Below are 27,966 nucleotides of genomic sequence, written 5' to 3' on the forward strand. Positions count from 1 at the left end.
ATATGTAGTGTAAACACTACCAGTATCAAGATTGCAGGATATACCATACCTCTTCAGAAGTGGTAGGCAGATACAAACATTTCTTGATAACTCAAAGCCATAGGGACATTCATCCATGTATACTTTTATGAAGACTGAAGGAAGAAGAGGTAATATTGGTGATAGTATCAGTGTACCAAACACTTGTGTCTGATCAGTAAATATGTTAAATGATAAGACATTACATTTTGTTGCTAGAGTCTGTTTCATAACTTGTCAGACCTAACAAGCCATGAAGTATCAAAAAATGAGTATACAACACCATGTGTTGGGTTGATGATTGATCACAAGATACTAATACTAATAAAAGTTTCCCCAGGGGAGGTAGTTATGGTTACTGTGGTGGTATCATTGATGCATTGAGGCCTTTTCCTTCAGTTTCATTACATATGCAGAGAGCAGTTGGAAATTGTGACACATCTAAATTACTTGTGATATTAAACACTGTTGATACAAGTCTGGTAACTTTGAGGGATCTATGGTAAATTGGTATTAGGAAATTGAGAACAGTTATAAATAGGATATCCATATAAGGAATGTCCAGTTAACGTAGCACTGTATATCCATGAAAGTTAAGTTAATATCAGGAGGTAGATATGTAGAGTAAATAAACTGTTCCTCCATTTGAAATTGAATAGCACAATGAGGTCTAATGATATTCTCAGGCTCTAGAAAAATTGCTCCACCTATTGTGTAAACAGTGTTTCTAATAAATTTTACATGGAGTCTTTGAGTAAAATAAATTGTTGAATGAGCTGACAATCTGAGTGCAGCTCCAAAGAATGCATGATTGTCAATAAATTCCATGTAGCCATATAAATAGAGGTTACATAATAAACAATATATTGCACTACCTCTGTTATTAGTGAACATTGTGTCTTTTGGTTTGAGACCATAAAGATTGACTTCCTTAAATTGTTGAAGTGAAATAACACTGTTTGCTGATGAAGACAATGCACCATTGTCATATGCTTTAATGCCATACAAATGAATTATAGTATTTTCACTACAAAAAGAGCCCCTACATTCAATATGCATACAACCTCCAGTGACATAAGCTTCATTGTTGTAACAGGAAATATTTTTCAAATAATAGATCAGAGACATTTGAATTAGATATTTGAATAATAAGCCCAGATCCAACTTGAGCACCGCTATGATCCTGAAACACACTGTTTTATAGTAACAATAGGTTCATTAATTATATCTTGAACAACACTATCAATGAAAAGAGTTAATCCTAGTCCTCGACTTCTATGGGAACCTCCTTTATTACTAGAGAATATACATTGATCATACAAAGCTGTAAACGATGTTCCTTCTATTATAACTGAAGTACCTCCACCAATATTGTTAAACAAAGTAGCTATTGTTTACCATATAGTCTCAATGGTACAGTGAAAATGATAGAATAGATGGAAAGTCCACCAGCATGAGAAAAGATGACATCAGGATTTTGTTGAGTATATCCAATTTGTAATTGTTAAGTGGATTGTTTTATTATTAAGAGAGATTTGCACTGTTGATGATCACTTCAGTATCATTATTACTAGCTACTTGTCCGTAATATTATGAATATCCAGAACCTGAACAAAAATGACTACCAACATTAGAACAGTCATTGACTTGCTGCACATCTTGTTCATACAAACCAGAATTAGTTATTATAATGTTATCAAATTGTATAGTTCAAGTACATTGACAGCTAAAACAGCATATCCAAAATATTCCACTATAGTTATATCATGTAATCTGACATTGGTTGAGTTAAGAAACAACAGAACTGTCTGTAGTTCATACAATAATTGATTTGTGCTAGTGCTGTTAAAAGTATAAATCAAATCTTTCATAATTATTCACCACAGTTCTTAAATACAATGTTAGAAAGGGTCAAATTTGTACCAGAGACAAAGACAAACCCTTGACTTGTAAATGACCTTTCTACTGACCTTTTACAGGTCACAATAGCAGGGTCATTGGATGTTATCTGTAGATTGTGTACATTGTTAAGTGTACATGATGTTCCATTTGAGATTATATGATTGCCATTTGAGAGTAGAAGAGTGGTATCATTTAAAGATATAGAAGATTTACTACAGAGATAATACTCAAGAGTAAATTCCTGTCCTGTAGCTTGAACATTGATGACATTTCTGGCTTTAGCAGCCCACACAATAAAAAGGAGACCAAAGAAGACAATCTGCAAGAACATAGACATTATAACAAACTAAAACACTTTGTAAATCAATAATTCCTCTCTAGTCTAAACTCTGTTTGCTTCGACTTCTCAAAATGTAATTTTTAACTTTCCTAACCACCTGACAATGTGTTGGATTCTTTTGGTTTTTTATGATAATATTCACAGACATTTTCTAAGTATTCATTTTACAACCCTCATATAAATTCACGTGTATAATCTCCTCTAAGGTATCACCTCTAGTCTGTAAGGTCAAAACCAACTGGTGTATCACACTTAATAATCGTATCTTGTGACATCTAACATAAATGTCTTGTATATATCTATATAATAAATATATAGACTATTATATAATGATGTAAACATGAGTAAAATATCAATATTGTCTTTCTCTAATCTCTATCTCTATTTCTCTCTATGTAGACTGTTGATGGTCTTCCAAAGCTCAAACATGTTTCTTTTCAACTCCGTTTACCTCAATATAGTAGTCAGCAGATCTTAGCTGAGAGATTACGTTATGCTGTTAGACATTGTCGATCTATTGACATGGATAATTACATGTTACGTAGGAACACTAGTGTTGGAGGGGGTGGAGACTCTGATGATTATGATGATGATGAAGATCTCTATTCAGATTAGTTGGTAATTTTTAATTTATTTACATAAGTCAATTATTCTGACTTTTTGTTTACCTTTTATTTTTTTAATCTAGTTATAATGTGTGGTTGTATAAATTAATTGTTTTTTATAATTTTATTTGTTGTTACAAATGTTTATGATTGATATCAAGTTGTTTTGTTAAAAAAGTCAAAAAAATTAACAAAGTCTAACTTTATATATAGATATTTCAAGAAAATAAATTGAATCAAAAAAAACTTTTATAACTTAATTCTAAACATGTATGTAAACAAGTTATAGTACTATTCCTATCCTTTCTAATGGACAGTACTAGAACATTAATATTATTGTTACTGTAATGTACTTGTATTTCAGTTGTGATTGTCAAAAAGAAGGACAGGTTAATTGAGGAGACTTGGTATACAACAATTGGTTTTGTTTATGAGACTCAAAATAGAACTCCTTGTATGTATTTAGCTAATTGTCATAATACTAACTTAGAAATTAAAAGTGATTTGATGACTTGGACCAATTTTTAATTATTTATAAAATGATCATGGACTATATAGTCCATGGTTTGAATTAAAAAATAGTCCAATATGATATGTAACAAAATCATTTTAAATTTTTATAAGGTTAGCTATATATCCTTGTTACACAGAGGAATTGAATGTGGTCAGAAAATGTTGCTAAAAGTCTGTAAAAGAAATTCATTAATTTACATGTATATGTATTATAACAAGTAAAACAAGGGATATTATAGTCTTTAAAAATTAATGCAAAACAGTTAAGAACAGTAATATTATTGTTACTTAACAAGGAGCTAAAAGCTAGTACTCTAACTTCATAAAAAAAATTATCTAGACAATTTCGACTTCCTGAAACAAGAGTTAGTAAGATATCTCAATGGATTCCAGTTTTCCAAAAAGAAAGAGGAGTAAGTCAATTATTAAGTACACTTCATATAATGCTACAAATTAGCCACAAGTGTAGTTATTTTCTCCTCAGCTAGGTATATAAACAATTGGATTTGGTTATGAAGCTTAATAAAAAACTTCTTAATTGTACACAATTGTCATAATACTAACTTCATGTAAAAATTAAAAGTAATTTGATGACTTGGACTAATTCTCAGCTATTTACAAAATGACCATGGACTGTATAGTTCATAATTTGAATTAAAAAATTCCTAACAATCATACATAAACAAAATCACTTGAAATTTTTTTAAAGTTAGCTATATAGATGCTTGATGTATATTTTCACAGAATAATTGTATGTGGTCAGAAATGTTGCTAAATCATAGTGTATAAAAACTAAAAAAATTCTTAAATTTACATGTACATGTATAATGTTACATATACAACTAGTAAAAATAAAGGGTATTATAATATTTAAAAATAATGCAACAGTAATATATTATTATTGTCTCTTAACTCAAGCTACAAAAACAACAACAACAAAACACAAGTATAATAATAACTAACAACAACAATAACAACTACAAGGAAAGTCTGTAATAATAACAATAGCAACAACTGTAATAAACAACAATAACAACAACAAAAAACATGATTAGCTTTATGTCATACAAACATCTGAAAGTAGTGTCTCTCTTAGTTCTGGTGATTCATGTGACAAATCTGTTATAAGATCATCAAAGTCATGATACATAGTGAATTTGGAAATATTCACACTCTCTTCAACCTGGTTCAAATTGTCAATATGTTTTGGTACAGATTCATTGGTTGAATTGTCTTTGACATCTTTTCCTACACTTTAACACTTTGTAAATATGGTATATGATGATGACCCAAAATAATAAAATACAACACAGTCATTAAGAATCCAGTAGCACCGAAGAACACATAATCTGTGTCATTCTTGACAAAAAAATTATTGCTATGTCACTATTGACCTAAAGTTGTGCTTGTCATCACAATCAAATCCAAAATGTTCACTGCTTGACTACAAAATGGTCTTATATATGCTTGAACCATAACAAAAAGCTAAAAGGGTAGCTTTATAAACAGAAGGTACTTGTACAGGAAATCTTGTAAATATAAATGCAACAATAGATATAATAAAGAGATACCAGAGTCGAAAACCAAACCAACATCTCCATTTATCCTTGTAGGTCCAAAGTGTGCATCAAGAAATGGTCTCATTTTGTTAACCCATTTATATTTGGACATAAATGGAAGAACAGTTAGTAATATAGTGTATGGAAGGATAACAAACAAAAGGAAGAAAAGAGCTATCACAACTAAAAAAAATGTCCTACATCTCTAAAATAAAGTACATTTCCGTCAACAGTCCATCTAATTGTTTTCTCAGTAGAAGTTTCTACAGTGATAAATGTTCCATGCATCTACAATAGCATTTACTAATTTAGTATATGACAAGAAAAACTAGAGTAGCCAACACTTGTACAGAATAGTGAGAAGTATGTCTTGCCAGTTTAGTTGAGTATCTACTAAGTTGTATGAACACAAAGACTATCACAATAAGATATAATGGAAAAGCAAACTGTAAAAAATGTTTTAACTAGTTCTGTCATTCCATCATAAAAGCACAGAGGAAAAGCCAAGATTAAGACTGCAAAGATTTAACCAGACAAATAAAATTTTGGCTGGAACAGATGGAAATTTGGTCAATACCTAGCCTACTTATAGTTGTAAAGACATTAGCATAGAATATTATGCTTGTAATAGTACCAGTAGCAATACTGATACGTAATACAAACAATATAATGACCAGTAATACTCCAAGAAAGCCAAATGCTACTAAAGTAAACAACCAATAGTTAGAACATTTAAAACATTCCCTGTCTCCAAAGACAACACTATAATTGGCTTTACAACTTCCACACACTATACCATTTCTATTACACGACATGAGTCAAAATCAATAATTGTTGTGGTCATGTTTAAATCCAGTATACTACAATAATTATAAAGTACAGTGGGTCACTCACTGCAGTTATATTACTATCAGGTATTAGACCAACCCATTTTGTAATATGGTAGTGTAACACTACCAGTATCAAGATTGCAGGATATACCATACCTCTTCAGAAGTGGTAGGCAGATGCAAACATTTCTTGATAACTCAAAGCCACAGGGACAGTCACCCATGTATACTTTTATGAAGACTGAAGGAAGAAGAGTAATATTGGTGATAGTATCAGTGTACCAAACCTTTGTGTTTGATTAGTAAATATGTTAAATGATAACACATTACATTTTTGTTGCTAGAGTCTGTTCAATAACTTGGTCAGACCTAACAAGCCATGAAGTATCAAAAAAAAAAATGAGTATACAGCACCATGTGTTGGGTTGAAGATTGAATCCACAGACAAAATACTAATATTAAAGTTTTCCCTGGATAGGTAGTTGTGTTTATTGTGTTATCATTGATGCATTGAGGGCCTTTTCCTTCAGTTTCATTACATATACAGAGAGCAGTTGGAACTGATGACACATCTAAATTACTTGTGATTAAACACCTGTTGATACAAGTCTGGTAACTTTAAGGGATCTATGATAAAATTGGTACTAGGAATTGAGAACAATTGTAAATAGGATGTCCAAATAAGGAATGCCAGTTAACATAGCACTGTTATCCATGAAGGTTAAGTTAATATCAGGAGGTGGATATGTAGAGTAAATAAACTGTTCCTCCATTTGAAATTGAATAGCACAATGAGATCTGAGCTTGTTCTCATCCACTATATAAATAGCTCCACCTGCTGTATAAACAGTGTTTCTAATAAATTTTACATGGAGTCTTTGAGTAAAATAAATGGTTGAATCAGATAACAATCTGAGTGCAGCTCCAACAACTGCATTATTGTCAATAAATTCCATGTAGCCATATAAATAGAGGTTACATGATGAACAATATATATTACACTACCTCTGTTATTAGTGAACATTGTGTCTTTTGGTTTTGAGACCATAAAGATTGACTTTCCTTAAATTGTTGAAGTGAAATAACACTGTTTGCTGATGGAGACAATGCACCATTGCAATGTGCTTTAATCCCATATAATTGAAGTATAGTATTTTCACTACAAAAAGAGCCCCTACATTCAATATGCATACAATCTCCAGTGACATAAGCTTCATTGTTGTAACGGAAACATTTTTCAATAATAGATCATAGACATTTGAATTAGATATTTGAATAGTAAGCCCAGATCCAACTTGAGCACCGCTATGATCCTGAAACACACTGTTAGTAATAGTAAAAATAGGTTTCATTAATTATATCTTGAACAACACTATGAATGAAAAGAGTTAATCCTAGTCCTTGACTTCTATGGAACCTCCTTTTTACTAGAGAATATACATTGATCATACAAAGCTGTAAATGATGTTCCTTCTATTATAACTGAAGTACCTCCACCAATATTGTTAACAAAGTAGCTATTGTTTACATATAGTCTCAATGGTACAGTGAAATTGATAGAATAGATGGAAAGTCCACCAGCATGAGAAAAGATGACATCAGGATTTTGTTGAGTAATATCCAATTTGTAATTGTTAGGTGGATTGTTTTTTATTAAAAGAGATATTTGCACTGTTGATGATCACTTCAGTATCATTATTACTAGCTACTTGTCCATAATATATTATGAATACTCCAGAACCTGAACAAAAATGACTACCAACATTAGAACAGTCATTAACTTGCTGCACATCTTGTTCATACAAACCAGAATTAGTTATTATAATGTTATCAAATTGTACTAGTTCAAGTACATTGACAGCTAAAACAGCATATCCAAAATATTCCACTATAGTTATATCATGTAATCTGACATTGGTTGAGTTAAGAAACAACAGAACTGTCTGTAGTTTCATACAACATGATTGAGTTGTGCTAGTGCTGTTAAAGTTATAAATCAATCTTTCATCAATTATTCCACCACAGTTCTTAAATACATGTTAGAGAGGGTCAAATTTGTACCAGAGACAAGACAAACCCTCGACTTGTAAATGACCTTTCTACTGACCTTTTACAGGTCACAATAGCAGGGTCATTGGATGTTATCTGTAGATTGTGTACATTGTTAAGTGTACATGATGCTCCATTGGAGATTATGTGATTACCATTTGAGAGCAGAAGAGTGGTATCGTTTAAAGATATAGAGGATTTATTACAGAAGATATACTCAAGAGTAGATTCCTGTCCTGTGCTTGAACAGCAATGACATTTCTGGCTTTAGCACCCCACACAGTAAAAAGGAGACTGAGGAAGGCATTTGCAAGAACATAGACATTATAGCAAACTTCAACCACTTTGTAAATCAATAATTCCTCAATTGTCTAGTTTTTTAATGCTTAATCATATGAAATGTCATGTGATATATATATATTAGTAGGTAATATGAATGGGTAAACTCATGATTTGATTTACAATAAAGGACTATTTTCTGTGACCTTATTTTTGAAAAGGGACCACTGTTGAAACATCTCAAAAAAACAGTTTTTCATACACACAATTGCTATACATGTAACAACCATTCATGGTAATTACTTATACAAACTGTTTTTTTTGAGTGTTTTTACCAGTGTTCCCTTTGGATAAATGAGGTCACAAATGTTTTGACAGAGTGGGTCTCTTATTGCAAATCAGGTCAAAAAATAATGTGTAACTAAAGTGATAAATCAGACTCTCTCTCTCTCCTCTCTCTCTTTCTCTCTCTTTCTAGACTGTTGATGATCTTCCACAGCTCAAACATGTTTTCTTTCACTCCGTTTACCTCATATAGTAGTCAACAAGATCTTAGCTGCAGCTGAGAAACTACGTTATGCTGATAGACATTGTCGATCTATTGACATGGATGATTACATCTTACGTAGGACATTAGTGTTGGAGGGGGATGATGGATGATGAAGATCTCTTCTATTCAGATTATTGTTAATTATTACACACAAGTCAATTATTCTTTTTACATTGTACTTATAGAATTGGAAATTTGAATTGACAATAGTTCTCATAATATTGCAGGTTATAATATAAGCTCTATATTAATATTTCATTTGTTATAACTAACGCATAAGTTACATAATTTATTTAGTTAAATCAAAAAATAATCATCTAGCTTACAGGAAATTAACTTATTATATATTCCCATGACATACATCAAATTCTGAAATCTTCTTCCATAAACATATATAACTATTAAATACGATAATACTGTTTTCTATAACATAACTATTATTTTAAATTAAATTCATTTACAGAACTTTGCTTTCATGATAGTACAAAATGCCTACAAAATCATTGTGATAATACCCACTTGATATTTATGGTTAGTCAGATGTTTGTAAATGAAGTGAGTTTAATGGCAGTATTTCTTGTTTGATATAATTGAGTACATTGTCATGTTGATAGTATACTATCACTAATAAAATAAACAAGAAACCAAACTATTATAAAACAGTAAAAATATTCCTTACTATGAATCATTTGAAAACCAACTAACAAAACTACCAAAATCAAAAAACTAAAACAAAGAACTAAAACAAAACAAACAACTAAAACTAAACGAAACACAAAAAACAACTAAAATTATTTTCGATACCAAAATAACACTGACTTGTAACATTCCATATATAATATTTACATTTATTTTATTTTTATATATTATAACTGACTCAGAAAGTAATGATCAGTATATTAGTACTTAATATCTTAATATAGTATGCGAGTTATGGTAGAGTTTTATTTCAGATATATATAACTATATATTATATTACTAGCAGTATATATGTACATTATTTTATATATGTATATCTGTAGTAGTGATGCAATACATATACCTAGATACATTATGTATTAGCTAGCATTATATATTATCAGTAATATGTTATTATGTATATGCTATATACATATACATTGTGCATTATGTATTACTATGCTAGCAGTATCTTTGTGGGTACATGTAATACTTTGTACTATATAACTAAGCTACATTATACAGGAAGTATTACCCATAAACCAATTACAGTACCACCACAACTACATATGTATGGTAACCATGACCACAATTTAATATCTCAAGTTGGATAGGGCCATTAATATATCACTTGCACCATTTGTTAAATAATTATTAAACAATTTAGAATAGGTCTTTCCATAAAAATATAATAAGTATAGGACATATTTAAAAAGTACAATGAAAAACAAAAACAAGAACATTGTAAGTAAAACTATACCCAAGTTGATTTGTATTGAAGAACTGTTTTCTTGCATTTTGAACTTGAAAAAATAAGAGAACGAGCAATAGATGTAATTTCTTTATCCATTATGAGAAATAGAAGGTACGCTTCATACAACATCATTACAAAGGCATCATCTGAAGTCTCATCTAGTCGATTCTCTGAGAAAGGGTGGAGACAAACGATGATAGACTCCACCTTGTGATTCACCCCACTCTTGGAATAGTGAAAACGTGTCATCAGTATTTGGACACATTACTTTAAGATTGATGTAAGTCCTTTGTAAAATTTTAGATTATTTTGAATATCGGAAAAGAAGATCAGTCGAGTTTGTATATCAAGTCGATAGATTCATTGGTCTCCAATCCATTTCCTCCTGTTCCTAGCGAGTATGAGGCCACACTTTTCTACCATCATATACTGAATGTCATGTAAAGCATGCTCAGTTGGGTAAGATAGCCAAAACACACCATCAACATCTTTCCTTCAAATAGGGAAAAAAATAATGGACGCTGCGCCAGATGCTCGACCTGCTTTTCCCATGTGCTTCACTGGCGACGCATTCCCCTGGATCTTCACGAGTTAGTGATCCTAATAAGCTGGGTGGTCCTTCTCTGCTATTAGTTAATGAGGACCTTTAGGATCAGTGACATCTCGAATGGTTTATGGTTGCCCAATGAGCTTCTGAGCAGGTAATCTTGTGTTGGCCATCATAGAGAGTCGTTTACCAACTAATGGCTGATGACGACTTGTGTACAATAGTTCTCATAATAATAGTGATATCACAGTTATTGTGACTCATACCACAAAGCTAGTAAAGAACCAACACAGTTCCAGCATACAGTTGAAGTAAATGGCTATCTTAGGTCAGGATTATTAGCTAACTTCCTCATTCTCTGTTCTATTGATATAGCGTGTAACTACTATTGCACACCACGTGACCCTCCTCCATCAAGACTAGTAATGTGAACTTCATCGAGTGATAAATAAATCATGATTCAAAAGTTTGACTGTACTTGGTCATTACTTTCAGAGGCCTTTCATCACAGTCATCCATCTTTGGGTCATGGTAATAATTTACTTTACTGATTGGAACATTGTCTCATTATGATTCCTCTAAAATCATCTCTAATGAAGTACTATAACAAGTCTTTCCCTCTTAGCTGCATAACAGTCAACCATCACAGCAACACATTCCTCAGTACCATCTCTCCCTCTCTTTCTTTAGCTATATCAACTGGTGTCTTACCTTCACCATCAGTCAGTGGTTAGACTCAGCATCAAAGGCAAGTAGTAACTTAATAATAGATACATTAAGAGAACAGCAGCAATATGTAAAGCATTCATTCCTTTGACTGGATCCTGAATAGTTGGATCATCCGCCATCAACTAAAGATAATGGACACTACGTAATTCACCATTCTTTCTAACATCTAACACAATGGTGTATGGCCCCTAACTCAATTGGAAAGACTCCAGTATCACCATTACTTCTAAATAGCTAAAGAAAAATACATTACAAGATAAACATTTTCTTATAAACTAAGATTCTTTTGATACTGATGACGTTTGCTAAATGTCATGAGGTTTTTAGACTGAAGAATTTTATAGTGGTAATACCAGTTACAGTATGATAAAGCTGTAGTCATACAAACTTGTTGAGTTCCAATAAATGCTAGTCAAATTATTAGTGTTGCAGTATTTCAGGTGACTGTAAGCTATTTTTACCTTGTGACAATTATATTATAAACAACGAAGAATAAAATTGAAATAAAAAATACCTCCATATATTATTTATACCAGTGACCCCAAAACAATTGACAGCTCATTAATCTGTTATTATTGTCAACCACAAATATTGCCATGTCCCTCTAGACACATTGTGGGCTACATCAAGACAATGACAAATTCCAACAGTTCACACTACAAGTCCATTAAGTGACAAATTGGCAAAGTAACTATAATATCACAGTAGTAAATCCAAAGAAATTACACTGTCCCAACAACCACAACAACCATAACTCACATATTGTATACAATATATATGTGTCATGATAGACAGTTATTTTATAATAAGTTTTTGTCAGTATTTATAGTCTTATTAACTATAATGTTATTTGTGACATACTTACCTTTTCAGAGGCTCTTCAAATATGGCACTTGATGCACGCCTTGGGCAAAGATATTCTTTTATAATATGTTGGAACATAGCTGACCAAACTCTCAATAGGCTGGCTGATTAATATACTCCATATATTTTTTAAGACAGAGAACTTTATGGAGACAATCAATTGGTTTCTCTGAGGCACTCATGCCCTACTCTAATAGCTAGGTGGATCAATGTAGAGCCAGTCACAGGATGACGGAGAGCCAAAGTTCATTCTAGTTTGTGATAGGGTCTTTCAAGACTGCCATGTTACTGATATCACAAAACGTATGCCAAAGCTAATCCATTGATAGTAACAACTGTACCATTGCTTCCAGTGTTCACTGCAAGGTGGAACTTTTAGTAAGATACTGGGACAAACACAAAAGGTAGTGTTTCCATTGCCTTTGGACAAGGTAATAGTTAGATGAGTTAAGAGATCTGCGTTAGAGATATTCTTGATAAAGGTTTAATGATATCTTTGATGCTTGTAGTGCCTCTTCAGCTTTTTTCCTGTGTTTTGAGGAATATCACTTGTATGGACCTAGTTGTTTTCCATTATTAGATTTTAAAATCACCACGTATCTTCCATCTGAGTGCCCATCAGTGGTATAAACAGCGTAGTGATATTGCTGGAGTAGCACTCACGTCTTTCCATGACAACTGAAGAAAAGTCCTCTTTATTTCGTGTACTGGTGTTGTTGATAAACAGACGAAGTTCCTTCTTGTCTCTGTAGCACTTAACCAGTAAGGATACCTGAGGGGAGACATTATCACTGATCCACGCATAGTATTATAACAGTAAAACTATCTTTGTGGCTAATATATTGTATACAACTGATCCCTTCTCTTCTCTTACCTGTGAATTATACGAAGGATAATGAGACAGTAACGAAAAACTACAAAGAAGTGCGACAGTACTTCCACTCAACCCTGCTAAATTATGAGAGTATACCTAACACAAGTGCAGCCGTAAGCCCGCACATCCAATATTAACTACCAGCCCCACCTTAAAACACATCCTGTAAACGACAAAATAATATTCATTAACTCAACAAACAAAATAAATCTTCATTTATTTTAGTGTCTTTTGGGTCCTAGTTCAAGTAGAGAGGTAGCTATTGTGTTTTATTTCTTTCTCAATTTCTAAGCAGTACAAGTAAACACTCATAGAACATGAGCACAAATGCATCATCTTTAATACATCAATAGATAAAACCCTTTGAAATGCGGTGTGTGAAAGACGATGGTATTGAGTACCAGCCATTTCACAACAGAACTTGAATGGCTACTAGTAACATGTGTATTTTGTTGCATTAGCAGTCAGTGCTGCTTTTACTCCACGTAAGTACTTTGTGTCTAAGTACCAAAAGACAGAAAATGTGAATGTTTTTGGGTACGATACTAGGAACAGGAGAACAACCCATGTCACCTGTACCCAACGACAGAACAAATTTGACTTTTCGTTTGTCATAGGAATGGATATCATGTAATGCATGTAGAGTGGAGTCTGAAGTCCTCATTCCACTGGTATCAATGTATTTCCTTCAAATGAGGGGAAAATAAGTCGGTACAGCTGATGAAGCACGAGCTGCTTCCCATAATTTCCAGACCTTCCATTCTCCTGATCTTCACGATAATTAGTGATGAACACAAGTGAAGGAGGTTTCGATCTGCTGGGTTGTTGTCACGAGGACTTTGGATCTTTAAACACTTGTAACATCATCATCACCAAGATATTGTTGGCAATAATGCTCAATGGAAGACCTGGAGTATACACGACGTCCTGCAAAGATCTGATCACGGTTACTGACAATGATTGACATCAAAGAATTCGTTGTAGCCATTCTTATGGCTCATACTCAATGCAAACAATGAACTAAAGCTAGTACCAACATACCAATTGAAGTAGCGATGTATTTGTAAATTGGGATCACCCAGATAAACAACCTCATTTTTTGCTCAATCTTATACAACAAATATGCAGCAACAACAGTTTGAGTCCCTCCTCCATCAAATGAAAGAAGAACAATATAATCGTCATTTTCTCTGACACTGTCGGTGTTTTAGAATGTACCATCCTTCTCTTCAATTCTTCACTTTCTGCAGTTTTCCTTCCTCTCTATCTTGTTCATTTTCAGTTATAGTAACAGTAGCCTCGACTACTTCCTGCAGACTAGAATCTTCACCTTCTTTCTGCAAATTGTTCTTCTCTGCCTTCATCCCCTAATGCAAGTCCACCAAAATGTCCCTCTCTTCTTAGCTGGGCAACTTTCTCCATCACAGGCGACACATTCCTCGGTACCATCTCCCTCTCTTTCTTTAGCTATATCAACTGGTGTCTTACCTTCACCATCAGTCAGTGTTAGATCAGCATCAAAGGCAAGTAGTAACTTAATAATAGATACATTACAGAGAACAGCAGCAATATGTAAAGAGTCATTCCTTTGACTGGATCCTGATAGTTAGGATCAGCACCATCGAACTAAGAGATAATGGACGCTACGTACACAATTATTTCTAACAGCTAACACGATAGGGGTGACTGCCCCTAACTCAAAGGAGTAAACTTTAACACTGCTTCTACGAGCGTCCTGTAAATAAAAAGAACAATGTAAAGATAAACACTGTTACTTAGTATGTTTTTAGGTCTTACCCTGTTAGAAGACCTAGAAGTAATTAGTTCTTCAGATATTACACTCAAAGATGAAAACACTGGGTTGTTTCTTAACAGACACAGCTACAGACCGACGTCGTGTTATTTAAAACAGTTGAAAAGCCATCTCTATTTTGATCGACTAATGTATTCCTGGTACTTTTTATTAGGAAGAGAACTACGTAACATTGCCAAAGTATCTCTGAGTCGTTCATGACTGGTGTTTGAACAGCTAGATGAACAAGAGTAGTGCCAGTGATTGGATCACCAAGTATCAACTCCACGTTATGTGTCTAATGGTGATTTCAACACAGCTATCACATTCAATTCAGATGCATGGTGTAGCAGAGAACGCTCATTTAATCGTGACCTAATCAGTGAATTCCAATGGTCTTTATGCTGTGGTACAGTCTTCATTATATAATTACTCATTGTTTTAGGTAGCTCATGTACTGACTTAGGTTTTGGAAGGATCAAGGCTTTTAAAAGACCTTCAGAAAGTGACACTCCAATTACGGGCTGTAGAAACGTATTGTACTTCTTCTAAAGCTACTTCCACTTTTTGCTTGTGTTTAGAAGAGTACACCTTGTATACATGTACACCTCTGCTGTCATCAGAGCTCTTCAATTCTATGAGAAGTGAGTATCGTTACGAGAAGTGCCAGTGGAACGTTTTTGATAACCTCTTCACTGGTTTCCAAGCAAACAAAAGACTAAACTGGGCATTCATGAACTTTATAACTCCCTTCAGTGTCTACATCTTCCTCTAGTAGGTTATCTAGTAAGTCATCTTCATTTGTTGATTTATCAGTCTCAATTTCTGTAACAGCTCGTCTATGGATAACCTTTAGTCCTCGTCCCAAAGTCTCCATACAATTTGACATAGTATGGATTGAAACTACCATAGTATTTAACAGTATATGGCATTGTAGTTGCCTGCAGAAAGCATTATAAAATATAGAGCAATGACACTATGATATCTCATACCTTTATGTTGTTGACTATATAGAGCTGCTCCACCCAAGTTTGAATTTAATAGTATTCATTAGTTTTTAAATAAAATTATTTATAGCGTTGCGCTTATACAAACTGACATAATTCAAATATTTCATTTAATTTACAAGGTTACAAGTATATATGTGTGACATACTACAAAACAGGTTGCAATTGATTGTAATATATTATAAATTATTGAATCATTTTTGTCCTAATTGAAAAGTTACAATGTTTCACTCCCAATAGAACTACTAAATAATACTAACATCTAAAAAGCTAGTGTTATTTCTTTAGCTCTTCTTCTTAAGGTGTCGAGCTACAATCCTATTGAATTGGAAGAGATAGCCAAGAGCAACAAATCGAAAGAGACCCATTAAAAATATCTAAATTAAAGAACAAATTTCAAGGACTGTACAATGTACTGTCATTTACATGCACTGACCTGTGTAACTACTTCCAACAATGACGAAACTGGAGCTGTAACCTGCTGTCAATATCTTTAACATAAAACCCATCAAATCCCATGATGTATGGCATATTGTTGTCTTTCAATACCAGTCAATATCTAATAATAAAGTAAGTGATAGTTTACAAATAAATCTATTACAATCAAATGAGAATGAAACTAATATAATATAATTTAGTAATATTAAGAGCATGCAATTAGCTCAATTGAATTATGAAGTGTTCCACATGCCATTAGCCTCCAGTAGGATCAGGGAATCGAGGGGGGGGATAGGAGTGACTTGTGTCCCCTCCCACACATTGCTGTGTGAGGACGCACACATGCTCTCAAGTTTAAGTATACTACAGTTATACAGTCATTTATTGACTGTACTAACTATTATCAAATATTTAAATCCAATTAATTGCCTCACCCCCACATTCTTATATATTTCCTGTATAATATACCAGTATTACCGCAAGAGAAAATCAATTTATACAATGACTATGTGTAAGAGGGACAAGTAGAACAGTAGTGTTGATACAGTGATGATAAGAACACACACCTCACTAGCAACTTGTTCTGGTTTTAAGACTGTCCCATAAGAAGCAAGCTCCTTTATCATGGGAGTGCGATATTTGGCTTCATCATGTAATTGAGGGGTATCTAGAAACAATACATACTATTAATATAATTGAGGGGTATCTAGAAACAATACATACTATTAATATAACTGAGGGATATCTAGAAACAATACATACTATTAATATAATTGAGGGGTATCTAGAAACAATACATACTGTTAATATATATCTAGAAACAATACATACTATTAATATAACTGAGGGATATCTAGAAACAATACATACTATTAATATAACTGAGGGATATCTAGAAAACAATACATACTATTAATATAACTGAGGGATATCTAGAAAACACTACATACTATTAATATAATTGAGGGATATCCAGAAACAATACATACTATTAATATATATCTACATACCATTAATGTATCTAACTTACCAGTATCAGGAGGAAAAGAAATACTAACATGAATATTATAAGGTTGAAGTTCCATCGCAAGAACCTCAGCTAGTCCTCTCAAGCAAACTTAGAAGAACCATAAGCACTGTAGCCATAAAAAGGAAACTAAAGAAGGCTTAAGTAATCATATACAAAATTATATTTTATTGCTAAAAACCTGTCCAGCTTGAGAGTCTATAAAAAACAATATGACCAGTTTGTCTGTCTTTCATTGTAGGCAGAAACAGCTCGAGTCACAGCAACACTGCCCATTATGTTTGTATTAAACAGAGACTGTGGAGAAACATATATATACTAAGATCACGTAGCTCAAATTGTATATAATATATAATACATACAAAAAGACATTAGTGATACTCAAATGAGGTTACTAGTTATAGGTTACCTGGAATACTTCGCGACTTGTTTCAAGTAATGATGCTGTGTGAGTGATACCAGCTGAATTAACAACAACATCTACTGGAGGCCATGTCTGACAAGGCCTGACAATATGGAAAAGAAAGCTGATGACCAAAATTAACAACAATGAGCCAATTTGATTGATTATCTTTCTGTCTTTCCTTTAAGTCCATCCATCTATCTATCTATCTATCTATATCTGTTCAAGGTCCATTTATTATACATACATCTCTTATTTTAGTCTCAGCATCAGGTTCACCAACATCAATAGATATAACATCAACAGTTTGGTTATGATAAAAGAGAAGTCAACTCTTGTTTAACAGAATGTAGCTTTTCCTAAAATGGACAAAGAAAACAAGTAATCTCACTATATAATATAATATTTGATGATTTGTGTATAGCAGTTATTGTAACATTTATAACATAGATAATGTCAATATCATTACAAAATTATATAAAGCTTATCAAATGTTATTGTCAAGGCAAATATACTAACGATCATATTTCAAATCTACTTCTTGTCTCAGGTGGAAAGAGGAGGAGGAATATGTGTGTGTGGGGGGGAGGGACCAAACAAATCTAGTATTACTAGTTCTCTGATAATGGAGATGGATGGACAACTTTTAAAACCATCTACCCTAATATCAACTAGCCCCTCCCACCAGTTCTATAGTGGGAGGGGCTGGCTATACAGGAAACCTGTTGGATTTCTACAAGAGCAATGGTGTGGACATTTTGAACCTTGTTTCGAGCTACAAGTGTCACATGACTGGCTCCTCGTTGTAAGGCTTCCCTGGCAACAGCTTTACCAATACCACTAGAGCCTCCAGTCACCTGAAAATAAATAGATTCCAATTGACAAAAAGTCAATAATAATCCCGACTATAATTATGAGTATTATACTACTCACTAGTATGTGTTTTCCCTTAATCAAATATTTCTTCCTAGCAGCTGCCGAGTAAAGCATAACAAAAACGAGTAGAATTACTACTCCACAAATCGTACAAGTACACACACAGAACTCCATTTTAGAGAGATATAAACCACACCTTTTTATTGCAAAAAAATGAAATTTGTTGATTTACCAATAATAATTCTAGTTACAAAAAAAGAAAAACACTATTTGTTTTGCTAGAACAAAGTTTAACTGAACTAATCAATTTACAATTAAGAAAATTTAAAGATCTTCACATTCGGCAAGCGTATCCTCAAGGGTCTTTAACAACCTTGTCACGTTGACGAGTCATATCTTCTAGATCTCCTACATAAATTAACAAAAATACAAAGATTTGACACACAAGAGTGTCTATAGCTACATAAAACTGTAATATACATAGAACTCCTATAGCATTAATGGCTCATTACACAAGATTGAATGAAAAATGCCAAGGCTAATGATATATAGTGTCAATGATATGTTACTATATATTAGGAATGGTGATAATGGTACTAGATTTATTAGTTATACTAGGTTAAAATGAAGGTAATTATCCGTGACCATGACCATTTAGGAACATCATAGATACACTTGCTAATATAATATCGACTACTGATTCTTAGTGAAGAGGATTTTTTATTGTTTCTTTCAGTTAACTCAGTTATATTGTGGAGATAGTGAATTTTAAACTGTCAACATAGTATTAATGAATCTTTTAAGATATTTTCACATTAACTTGATTGACACAAAATTATATCACTTACTCTCTAATTTATCAATTGTACGATTGAGTGAATCAATAGTCCTACAAATGAAGAGATTAAAATTATAATTATGTTTGACCAGCTGCACACCACAGAAATTAATTTTTAAAGAAAGAATGATATAAACAATTCATTAGGTCATAAATGTTTAAGAAGACAGACAGACAGACACACCTTTTCATGTCTTCATTTTCATTTTCTAATTCTCTCTTCCTATTCTCACATATCTGCAACCTATCTTCAGTTGTCTCAAGGTCAGCTTCAACAAGTTGTAGCTTACGTTTGACATCTTCTAAACTCAAGGGTAAGCTAATAATAAAAAAATAAATAAAGAACATAAGGTAAGTCATTTTATAACAGGATGAGTGTGTGTTTAAGAACTGTCAAACATATTTTAAACATTCATTTGACAAATGAACTTTCAAAATGAGCTTAAACATAATGTCAGCTAAATTGTGTCTGTATCTAATAGCATATAACAACACAGAGTATTAAGTATTGTTATAGGTGGTAATCTGTCAAACTTTCACACGTCCATATAGTAATTTGCTAATATCAATATTTCAAGACTACAATTGTAGAAATTAAAGGATTGTTTTTTATAAAGATATCTCCACTAACTTTGTATTACATATTGACAAACCAATGGCATTAATTTATATTGATACCTCACTACATTGAATGACACTGACATAGAAAGTCTAATACAACTACTTGTAGTTGTGTAGTAACTACATTAGTCTACTTACTTCACTAGAGTACTGGAAGTCTATTCAAATATTTCTTTATATAACATACGTTAAAAACTTCAAGCAAAGTTTCTCAGTACTTTACAAATACGCGCATACAATTAGGTAGAACGAAATACTTCTATTATTTATTTGGCGTTTATGATTACAACGTACACATCAGCTTTCTCTTCGGCGACTTTTCTTTCTCGTTCAGCTTCTTCAGCTCTTTCTCTCTCAGTGTTAATTTCTTCACGATAAGCAGCTATTTTCTTCTTTAACTGCTCCATAGCTACGATAGCCACACCCACTATAATTAACCATAATGACTTAATTTACTTTTGCAAGTAAAAATAAAATTTTAAAAGCTACTTCAAAAAATACATTAAATGAGAAATGACTGGGAAAATAGCAGTTATTACTATTATCATACAATCAAATAAAAAGTGAATAACACTACTAAACACTGACTAGTTTGAATAAACAGATAAATTATCATTAATTTTAATACTAAATTTTTGAACATGTACGGAGACTGTCAGATCATTAAATATCGTCGATGCCTTCCAACGATGCCAGTGTGTCTTCCAATTCTTGTTTAGTTTTCAAATATTTCTCTGTTTCTTGGTCTTTCTCATCTTAAGAAGGAATATAAATATGAAATGTAGTCATGGCAACAATGATTATTATTTGACACTTTTAAGTGAGTTTTAACCAAGCTGTATAGTATCTCACTTCACTACATAAGATATCTCTCTGATAACCACACTCTAAGTTCTAACCAAGAGTAAATCATTTAATTCTTTCAATTTTACAAACTGCAATGTGTAAGGCTATGAAATATGTGTTCAAAGATTATTTATTATATTGTATAAAATGGATAGAAAGGTTTTCTAAAAAAACATGACAATGTTGCCATTGTCATCAGTTTATATAGTATGAACTTACTTAAAGCTCTTTCCAGTTTCTGAGACAGAGTATCCCTTTCTCTGTGAGGAGAGAGAGAGAGAGAGAGAGAGAGGAGAGAGCGAGAGAGAGAGAGAGAGAGATGGAGAGAGAGAGAGAGAGAGAGAGAGAGAGAGAGGGGAGAGGATGAGAGAGATGAGAGAAGAGAGAAGAGAGAGAGAGAGAGAGAGAGGAGAGAGAGAGAGAGAGAGAGAGAGAGAGAGAGAGAGAGAGAGAGGAGAGAGAGGAGAGAGAGAGAGGAGAGACAGAGAGGAGAGGAGAGGTAAAATAGAAAAAGGAAACACAACAGTCATGACAGTTCAGTTCAAGCATAAACAACCCACACAAGTTACTTGCCAACACAGGAATGTATGTTATGTTCAAAGAATATCAATGTTAGCAATAGATATATTAACCAGTGTATACTAATTACTACAGTGGCATTTGTTAGCTAACCAGTAACACTAAATCACATCACATGAAAGCATGACCATATTTGGTCAAAAGGAGAGAAATCAATACTAACAACATAACAAATTGAACATTTGATAGTTCCATACATGCCTCCATCAAACCACAACAAAGCCAATAATAACACTAAACAATACCTTGAGACCTCATCAAGCTCATTCTCCAACTTTTTCACTTGATCTTTCAAGTCATCCAATTGGTCTTCAGCTTGCGCTAGGTCATCTTCTAGTAACTTGGAACGACGTTCGAGAGTTCTATAATCCTCTTCAGCCTACAATAAACAAAGTATTTAATTATCAATTAAATAACAGGAGGAAGAGTCAATTAAACCTTATCTCGTTTGGCTTCAGCCTCGCGTAATTCTTCATACGTTTATCCAGCTCATCTGTAGCTTTCTCGTATTTTTCACGATAGGAAGCTAAACTGCCTCTCTCTGTCATAGAAAATAAAAAGAGTAGATGTTTTATTTCTTAATTGCAGGAATAGTTCAAACCAAATATTTGGAATACAGCAACTACCAGTAGTACCCAAATATGGGCATTTGCTAATAATCAAATTGGCAAAAGCATAGAGTAAGGATTGGCTATGACATCCTGAGAGTGATTATCACTACATCATGAAAATGATATAATGACAGCATAAGAGATAGAGTTGCATATAAAATGTTAGAAACTAGAGTCAATGAATTAGCTTCTATTCTTAAGAACATTTTACAGTACTGTAAAGGAAGGTACACACAAGGTGGTGAGAAACATGTTAAACAAGAAAGGACCAAAACTAGATTTTAAATAAATTAATTATATTTAACAATAATTATTGAATACAACAAACAACAAATAAGGATTCTGTAGTCCCATCAATGTATTAGCAACTATTAGCTAAAAGTGACTAGTTATGGTATGTATGGTGTTGGGATATGTTGACAGACAAGGACAGATGTCTCTGTGGTTGATGTAAAACTGTTGTATTGGTTACCTTTCCTGTGGTCTACTGCTATTACTATAAACTCCAAAGGAATGCTCACAAGTGAATTATGTTAGAGTGTATTATTAGGGAAAGAGTTTGAGTAAATTGAGGAATTGTTTTATAATTTATTGCATTGAAAATAACATTGTCTGTTGTCAAATGAGATCACCTTTTAACTTGAAATCACAATAAGACAAGTATTTTAAAAATGTCCATACTATACTATGGTTGGATCTATTTTTTACATGAATGATTCACACACATTTCTAACATCTTGGGGGTTAGGAACGTAAGACATTTGGGACTAATAATAATTATGCTATTAACAATTAATCTATTATGCTATTAACAATTAATCTATTATGCTATTAACAATTATCTATTATGCTATTAACAATTAATCTATTATGCTATTAACAATTAATCTATTATGCTATTAACAATTAATCTATTATGCTATTAACAATTATCTATTATGCTATTAACAATCCAAACTGAAGTAGTAGTACATTCTTTTATATACCTCTGTGTATCATCTAATTGTTTCTCGTATGTATTAGCTTTCTCTTGAGCTAATGTCAGACGATTCTCTGTGGTTTCAAGATCGTCATTAAGAATCCTAACTTTACGTTTCAGATCATCAATTTCTTTTTCTTTCTGTAGACAAAATACAAAAAATCTATTTAAAATTATGTGTTACGTATCAATGTTCAGTGTTAGGAATATTAATTTTACGTTATCAAGTTCTTCAAGGGCTGCCTTCTTCTCTGCCTCAGCCTCTTCTGCTGCAGTTCGAGCATCTTCGGCATCCCTCTTGAATTTTTCGATCTTCTTTCTAATACCCTCAGCCATTTCTAAGTTACTTCACAGACGTGTATCTAAAGCGATTAAAATGTGGTTAGAAGCACGCATAGCTTACTATTTATATTGCGACTCTCTTAACCACATCCGGCAAAACCGCATTCTTATTAACAACAAATATTAAAAAAATTAATAACTATCTGTTACTTAAACTATGTAAGTTATTAAGAGCTGAATCTGGATCCGTTTTATAGAGCATAAAATATCCTTGTATCTCTGCTAAACTAAACTGTCTGTTCATTTTGACACAGATTGTGCAAACAATCGAGATTTAGCTAGAGAAGCTTCGGGATAAAAAACGAGAAAACATTTGTTCTAATTGATACTCACTAGCATAGTCAATTAATAATTTAATATCAACACGACCAGGACGAATCAAAGCTGGGTCAAGTCGTTCTAAATAGTTGGTAGTCATGACAACAATACGACCCTCAGCTGAGGCGACGCCATCTAGTGCATTTAATAGTCCACTTAGCGTTAACCGACTCAATCCCTCATAAGCAGTCTTATTTGCTTGGATTCTTCTCTACTGGTGAAAGCAGCATCTAGTCTTCTAATAAATAATACTTTGTTCTGGTGCTATGCTTAATAAATGGTTTCAGTCGATCATCAGACATTTCTCGCTCACTTAAATTCAGTAAACATATACTGTATTCTAAATTCTCCTGCCAAAGCTGTAATGAAACTGCTTTTACCACAACCAGGTGGTCCATATAATAGGTAACCACGGCGATACGGGATTCCTCTGTTCATATACACTGTGAATTAGAGATAAATTCACGCACATCTGACACCATGTTGTCAGATAGACCTTGATCTAAAATAACTGACATGATTGGACGACGTTTTCTAGGATAACCAAATTGCCTCCATTCAGCACCCATGGGTACATACACGATGGTCTTGCCTTCATGGCTTTCTAGAGCAAGTTGTCGTGCCTCATCTAACATATCAAAATACAAGTTTCTATTTCGACCAACTGAGGTTAATGTCACTGTCTCCCATGGGATGCCATGAGTTAGATCAACCATTTGTTTCTCTCTATAAGATATAGCAACGATAACAATAGCACAATGTCATATGGATAGCTATATATCTAACTGTATGTAGTAAAGGCATATTACCATCAGTTCATTGATCATAACAATTACCATATAAGGTACTAATGTATATACACATATACATACATACTATATCTCTGATAACTACTTGTATCTATGCATCATTAGGTAAGTATGACTTACCTGTTTCTTTCAACACGTACTAGATTTCTCTTATACCAAAAGAAATGTATCCCGGGACTAGGAACAAAACGAAACTCAGTATTTATCTTACCTATAAGGAGGTGTGTAAAGTACTACTGAATTAATTATAACAACCTGTTTCCAATTGATGGAAATTAGTTTCCACTGACAGGTGCTGTGTTTTACTGACATTAGTAGTTATCCATTGAAGTAGCCACTGGTAACTCTTGTCTTTACTGGGTACCTATAAAATGTTGTATGGTTCTTTATAAAGGGCATCTTTTATTTTAAACTTCTTTTACATTAAACCTTAAGTACATTAACTTTGTCTCCAGGCTCTCTGGAACTCATAGTATAGAGAAGAAAGGCAAAAAGAGAGCCAGAAAACACTCACATGTCCACATACACATGGTGTCTGTGTGTCCTAGTGCTATAAAATAGTGATAGAAACAACTTATAAAAAAGTTTAACATAATTTTAGCTTTGTCTCCAAGAGTTGATTATTTTCACAAAGGACCATAAAATGAGATTATTAAATCAGTATGTCATCACGTCTGGATACAAAAAATCGATGTGTGTAGGTATGACATGCAAGGTCCATTAGCAAGATCTTTGGAGTCCTTAATGATAAATGTAGCCATTTATGTGAAGCTAGTGCTTATAGGAACACAAAGTATATACTTTCCTGTATATTAAACTGATCCTCATCCCCTAAATCTTAAATGTTAACTATAGCTAAGTATGATTCCTGCAGAAACTATAGGTAGTATCTTATGAGAAAGTAATATTACAGGAATTATAGAATAAAGACTTTATAGATTAAGTTCAATGTTTTCTGTCAATGACATATTGACTAAGAGACAGTGTACAATTACAGATTAGATATAAAACACTACAATAATAACACTACCTCTAATGTAATCATAAGATGACGTCTAAACATAACAGTACCCCATTGTACACCCTTCCTTAGAACAGCTATCAATGCACCTACTCCCACAAGTCCAAAACCTGCTCCGAAATAAGGATTGTCCTTTAGTGATGGAAGAAAATCAGATAGTGGCATTTTCTCCACGTGGGTAACCCACTGCGCATGCTCAATCTTTTACTAGACACGTGGTCCTAAGGAGAAAATGAACGAAGATGATATTATTCGTAAGAGATTGACAGTTGAGGGAGATAGTGGACAAGATGACAGAAGACTAACAGGTCTATTAAAGACTTTTTTAAAATGGTGTGCAGCAGATTCTCTATCTGAGGAAGAAAATGAGGCCACTTTTCAAAAGATGCTCTTTACTTTAGGCCAGGTATGCATTTTATCTATCTGTTTGTGTATAAGTATTAACACAGAAAATGGAGCCAAATTTGAGACTCCGCCTTAAACCACACCCTATAAATGACTAAGTGAGTCTCACACGCTTCAATTTTAATACGATCAGCAACACAACGCTCAATCCATAACTATTAAACAATAAACTTTTTAATTGTGTAACCAGAGCAGTCAACTTGCTATTATTTGGGTTGTCCTCTTTCATTGTCTAGGTTGACTTTGCGTTCTCAAGAACAGAGTTAGTACTTACTATGAACAAGAAAGAAGAGCTCCAATATGAAGAATTAGTACAATCCGTTGATAAAGAAATTAAAAACAACTCGAGAACTCATTCAAACTCTAAGAGGAGAGCTTTCCGATGCAAGACTAGTCCGTCAACATCGTCAAGAATATGACGCCATGGCCACTATCATTCAAAAGTCTACCACACGAAAGGACATGATAACAAAAATAAATCAACTCGAAAAACAATTAGAAGAATTATCAAGTAAACATATTCAACTCTCGGAGCAGTTATCTTTACGTCGTAAACAAGGACATTTATTAGTTCTTTCAATACATCAGTTACTGGACACATTGGATACTGATGCGATAGATGATCTCTCTTCGCCAATGGAAATATCATAACTATTCGTTACACACACAGGAATACATAGTGATACCTCCTATGTTTTTTTGAAGAATTAATATACTTATTTTATGAAGGCACCAAAACTAGAACAAACTTGGTTTATATTTTAGTGCATGCTCATGTGTGTGTGTGTGTGTGGAATAGGTTCTTTGATCAGTTTAACTACACTGGTAACTACTGGCAACAGTTAAATTTTGTGTACAATAATATTGGTAGTAAATAATATATTGATATTATGATCCATTTTATTGTACAAACGTAAACAAAACACACACATGAGGGGATGTTAATAATGACCATATTAGGAAATCAGTTTAGCCTAATCGAGGCTTAAGTTTATATCTCAATACTAATGGTGGTTCCTAAGAGAAAAGAAGTGAGAATATGATATAGTGTTATTACAATCATTACCTTCTTCAACCAATATGATAACCATATAAATTAAGGGTATTGTCTTTGTGTAGTATCTTGTCATTTACACACAAGATCAGCTAAATGTTAGAACAGATTATATAACTATGCTAACTGATGTGTTACTTACATCATGAAGTGGAGGGACTGCTAATTTTCCCAGTAAGAATTTCTTTAAATGAAAATACTGTAACTCGAGATGAGCAACGAAAATATTTACGAGAGAGATCCTATGATATGCAAAAGACACACATTTAGTTTTTAGTAGTAAACTTTTTTACTAAAAGTATTAAACTTACTTGTAAATTGATGTCCTCAGAATTTGAACTAGAGTGAAATAAAATGTAATATCAACTGTTTTATCTTGTGACTTAAATAGTGAAACTAGTCACTATGGTAACATACATGTACATGTAAATATCATAAGTCTATTGCTGTTACAGGAGTAAACTTAAGTTAATTGGGTCCACTGTGTACTTGTTATCTTTTAAAGATTGCAATAACTTATACACTTCATATAAAATGTGCTAATAAAATGGGAGGGGCATTCTCATTGTCTTACCTATGAGGTTCTATTTCAATGAAATGAAGATCATCATCTCTATTATAATGTGACTGAGAAAATTCAGTGACAGTGTTAACAGGATCGGGAGGTGGTGGTTGAGAATCTATAAAGGGAAAAACACAAAGTAATATCCTCATAGTATAAAGACAGTTACTATAGTAATTGTAGTTGAGTATGTGTGTATGAGTGCCTTATCTAATAATAGTTGGTCAGTCGGGACTATTAATGCCTTTCTATTAGATACAAGGTCTGATCTACATAGTAAACTCACTAGATCTTCTTCACCTCTTTGTTGATAAAATAGTTCTCTTCGTTTTGTTCACCTATAGATA

General features: G+C 33.0%; 2 protein-coding genes and 1 pseudogene across 2 annotated transcripts; 1 reads left to right on the plus strand and 2 right to left on the minus strand.

The window, feature by feature from the left end:
- Nucleotides 1-14,742: 14,742 nt before the first annotated feature.
- Nucleotides 14,743-23,444, minus strand: LOC121391140 (tropomyosin alpha-1 chain-like; the record flags this gene model as incomplete). The annotated part of the gene is made up of 7 exons (XM_041522867.1): nucleotides 23,328-23,444; nucleotides 21,764-21,897; nucleotides 19,657-19,791; nucleotides 19,483-19,523; nucleotides 19,008-19,042; nucleotides 18,481-18,615; nucleotides 14,743-14,826 (listed from the first exon to the last, which is right to left on the minus strand). Coding segments are annotated over exons 1-7 (681 nt in total), but the record flags the coding sequence as incomplete, so codon positions are not given.
- Nucleotides 23,445-23,589: 145 nt separating this feature from the next.
- Nucleotides 23,590-25,763, minus strand: LOC121391141 (annotated as a pseudogene).
- Nucleotides 25,764-25,830: 67 nt separating this feature from the next.
- Nucleotides 25,831-26,654, plus strand: LOC121391142 (THO complex subunit 7 homolog). The gene is made up of 2 exons (XM_041522868.1): nucleotides 25,831-26,004; nucleotides 26,334-26,654. Exons 1-2 carry the CDS (start codon nucleotides 25,831-25,833, stop codon nucleotides 26,652-26,654), a joined length of 495 nt encoding a protein of 164 aa, XP_041378802.1.
- Nucleotides 26,655-27,966: the final 1,312 nt, after the last annotated feature.

The sequence above is a fragment of the Gigantopelta aegis genome, unplaced genomic scaffold (genome assembly GCF_016097555.1).
Source record: "Gigantopelta aegis isolate Gae_Host unplaced genomic scaffold, Gae_host_genome ctg1804_pilon_pilon:::debris, whole genome shotgun sequence".
In the NCBI taxonomy this organism is placed as follows: domain Eukaryota; kingdom Metazoa; phylum Mollusca; class Gastropoda; order Neomphalida; family Peltospiridae; genus Gigantopelta; species Gigantopelta aegis.

Coding starts and splice junctions, on each gene's coding strand:
- LOC121391142 (XM_041522868.1), top strand. CDS start 25,831: ATGAACGAAGATGATATTATTCGTAAGAGATTGACAGTTGAGGGAGAT. Junction 26,005..26,333: donor TGCTCTTTACTTTAGGCCAG/GTATGCATTTTA, acceptor CCGTTGATAAAG/AAATTAAAAACAACTCGAGA.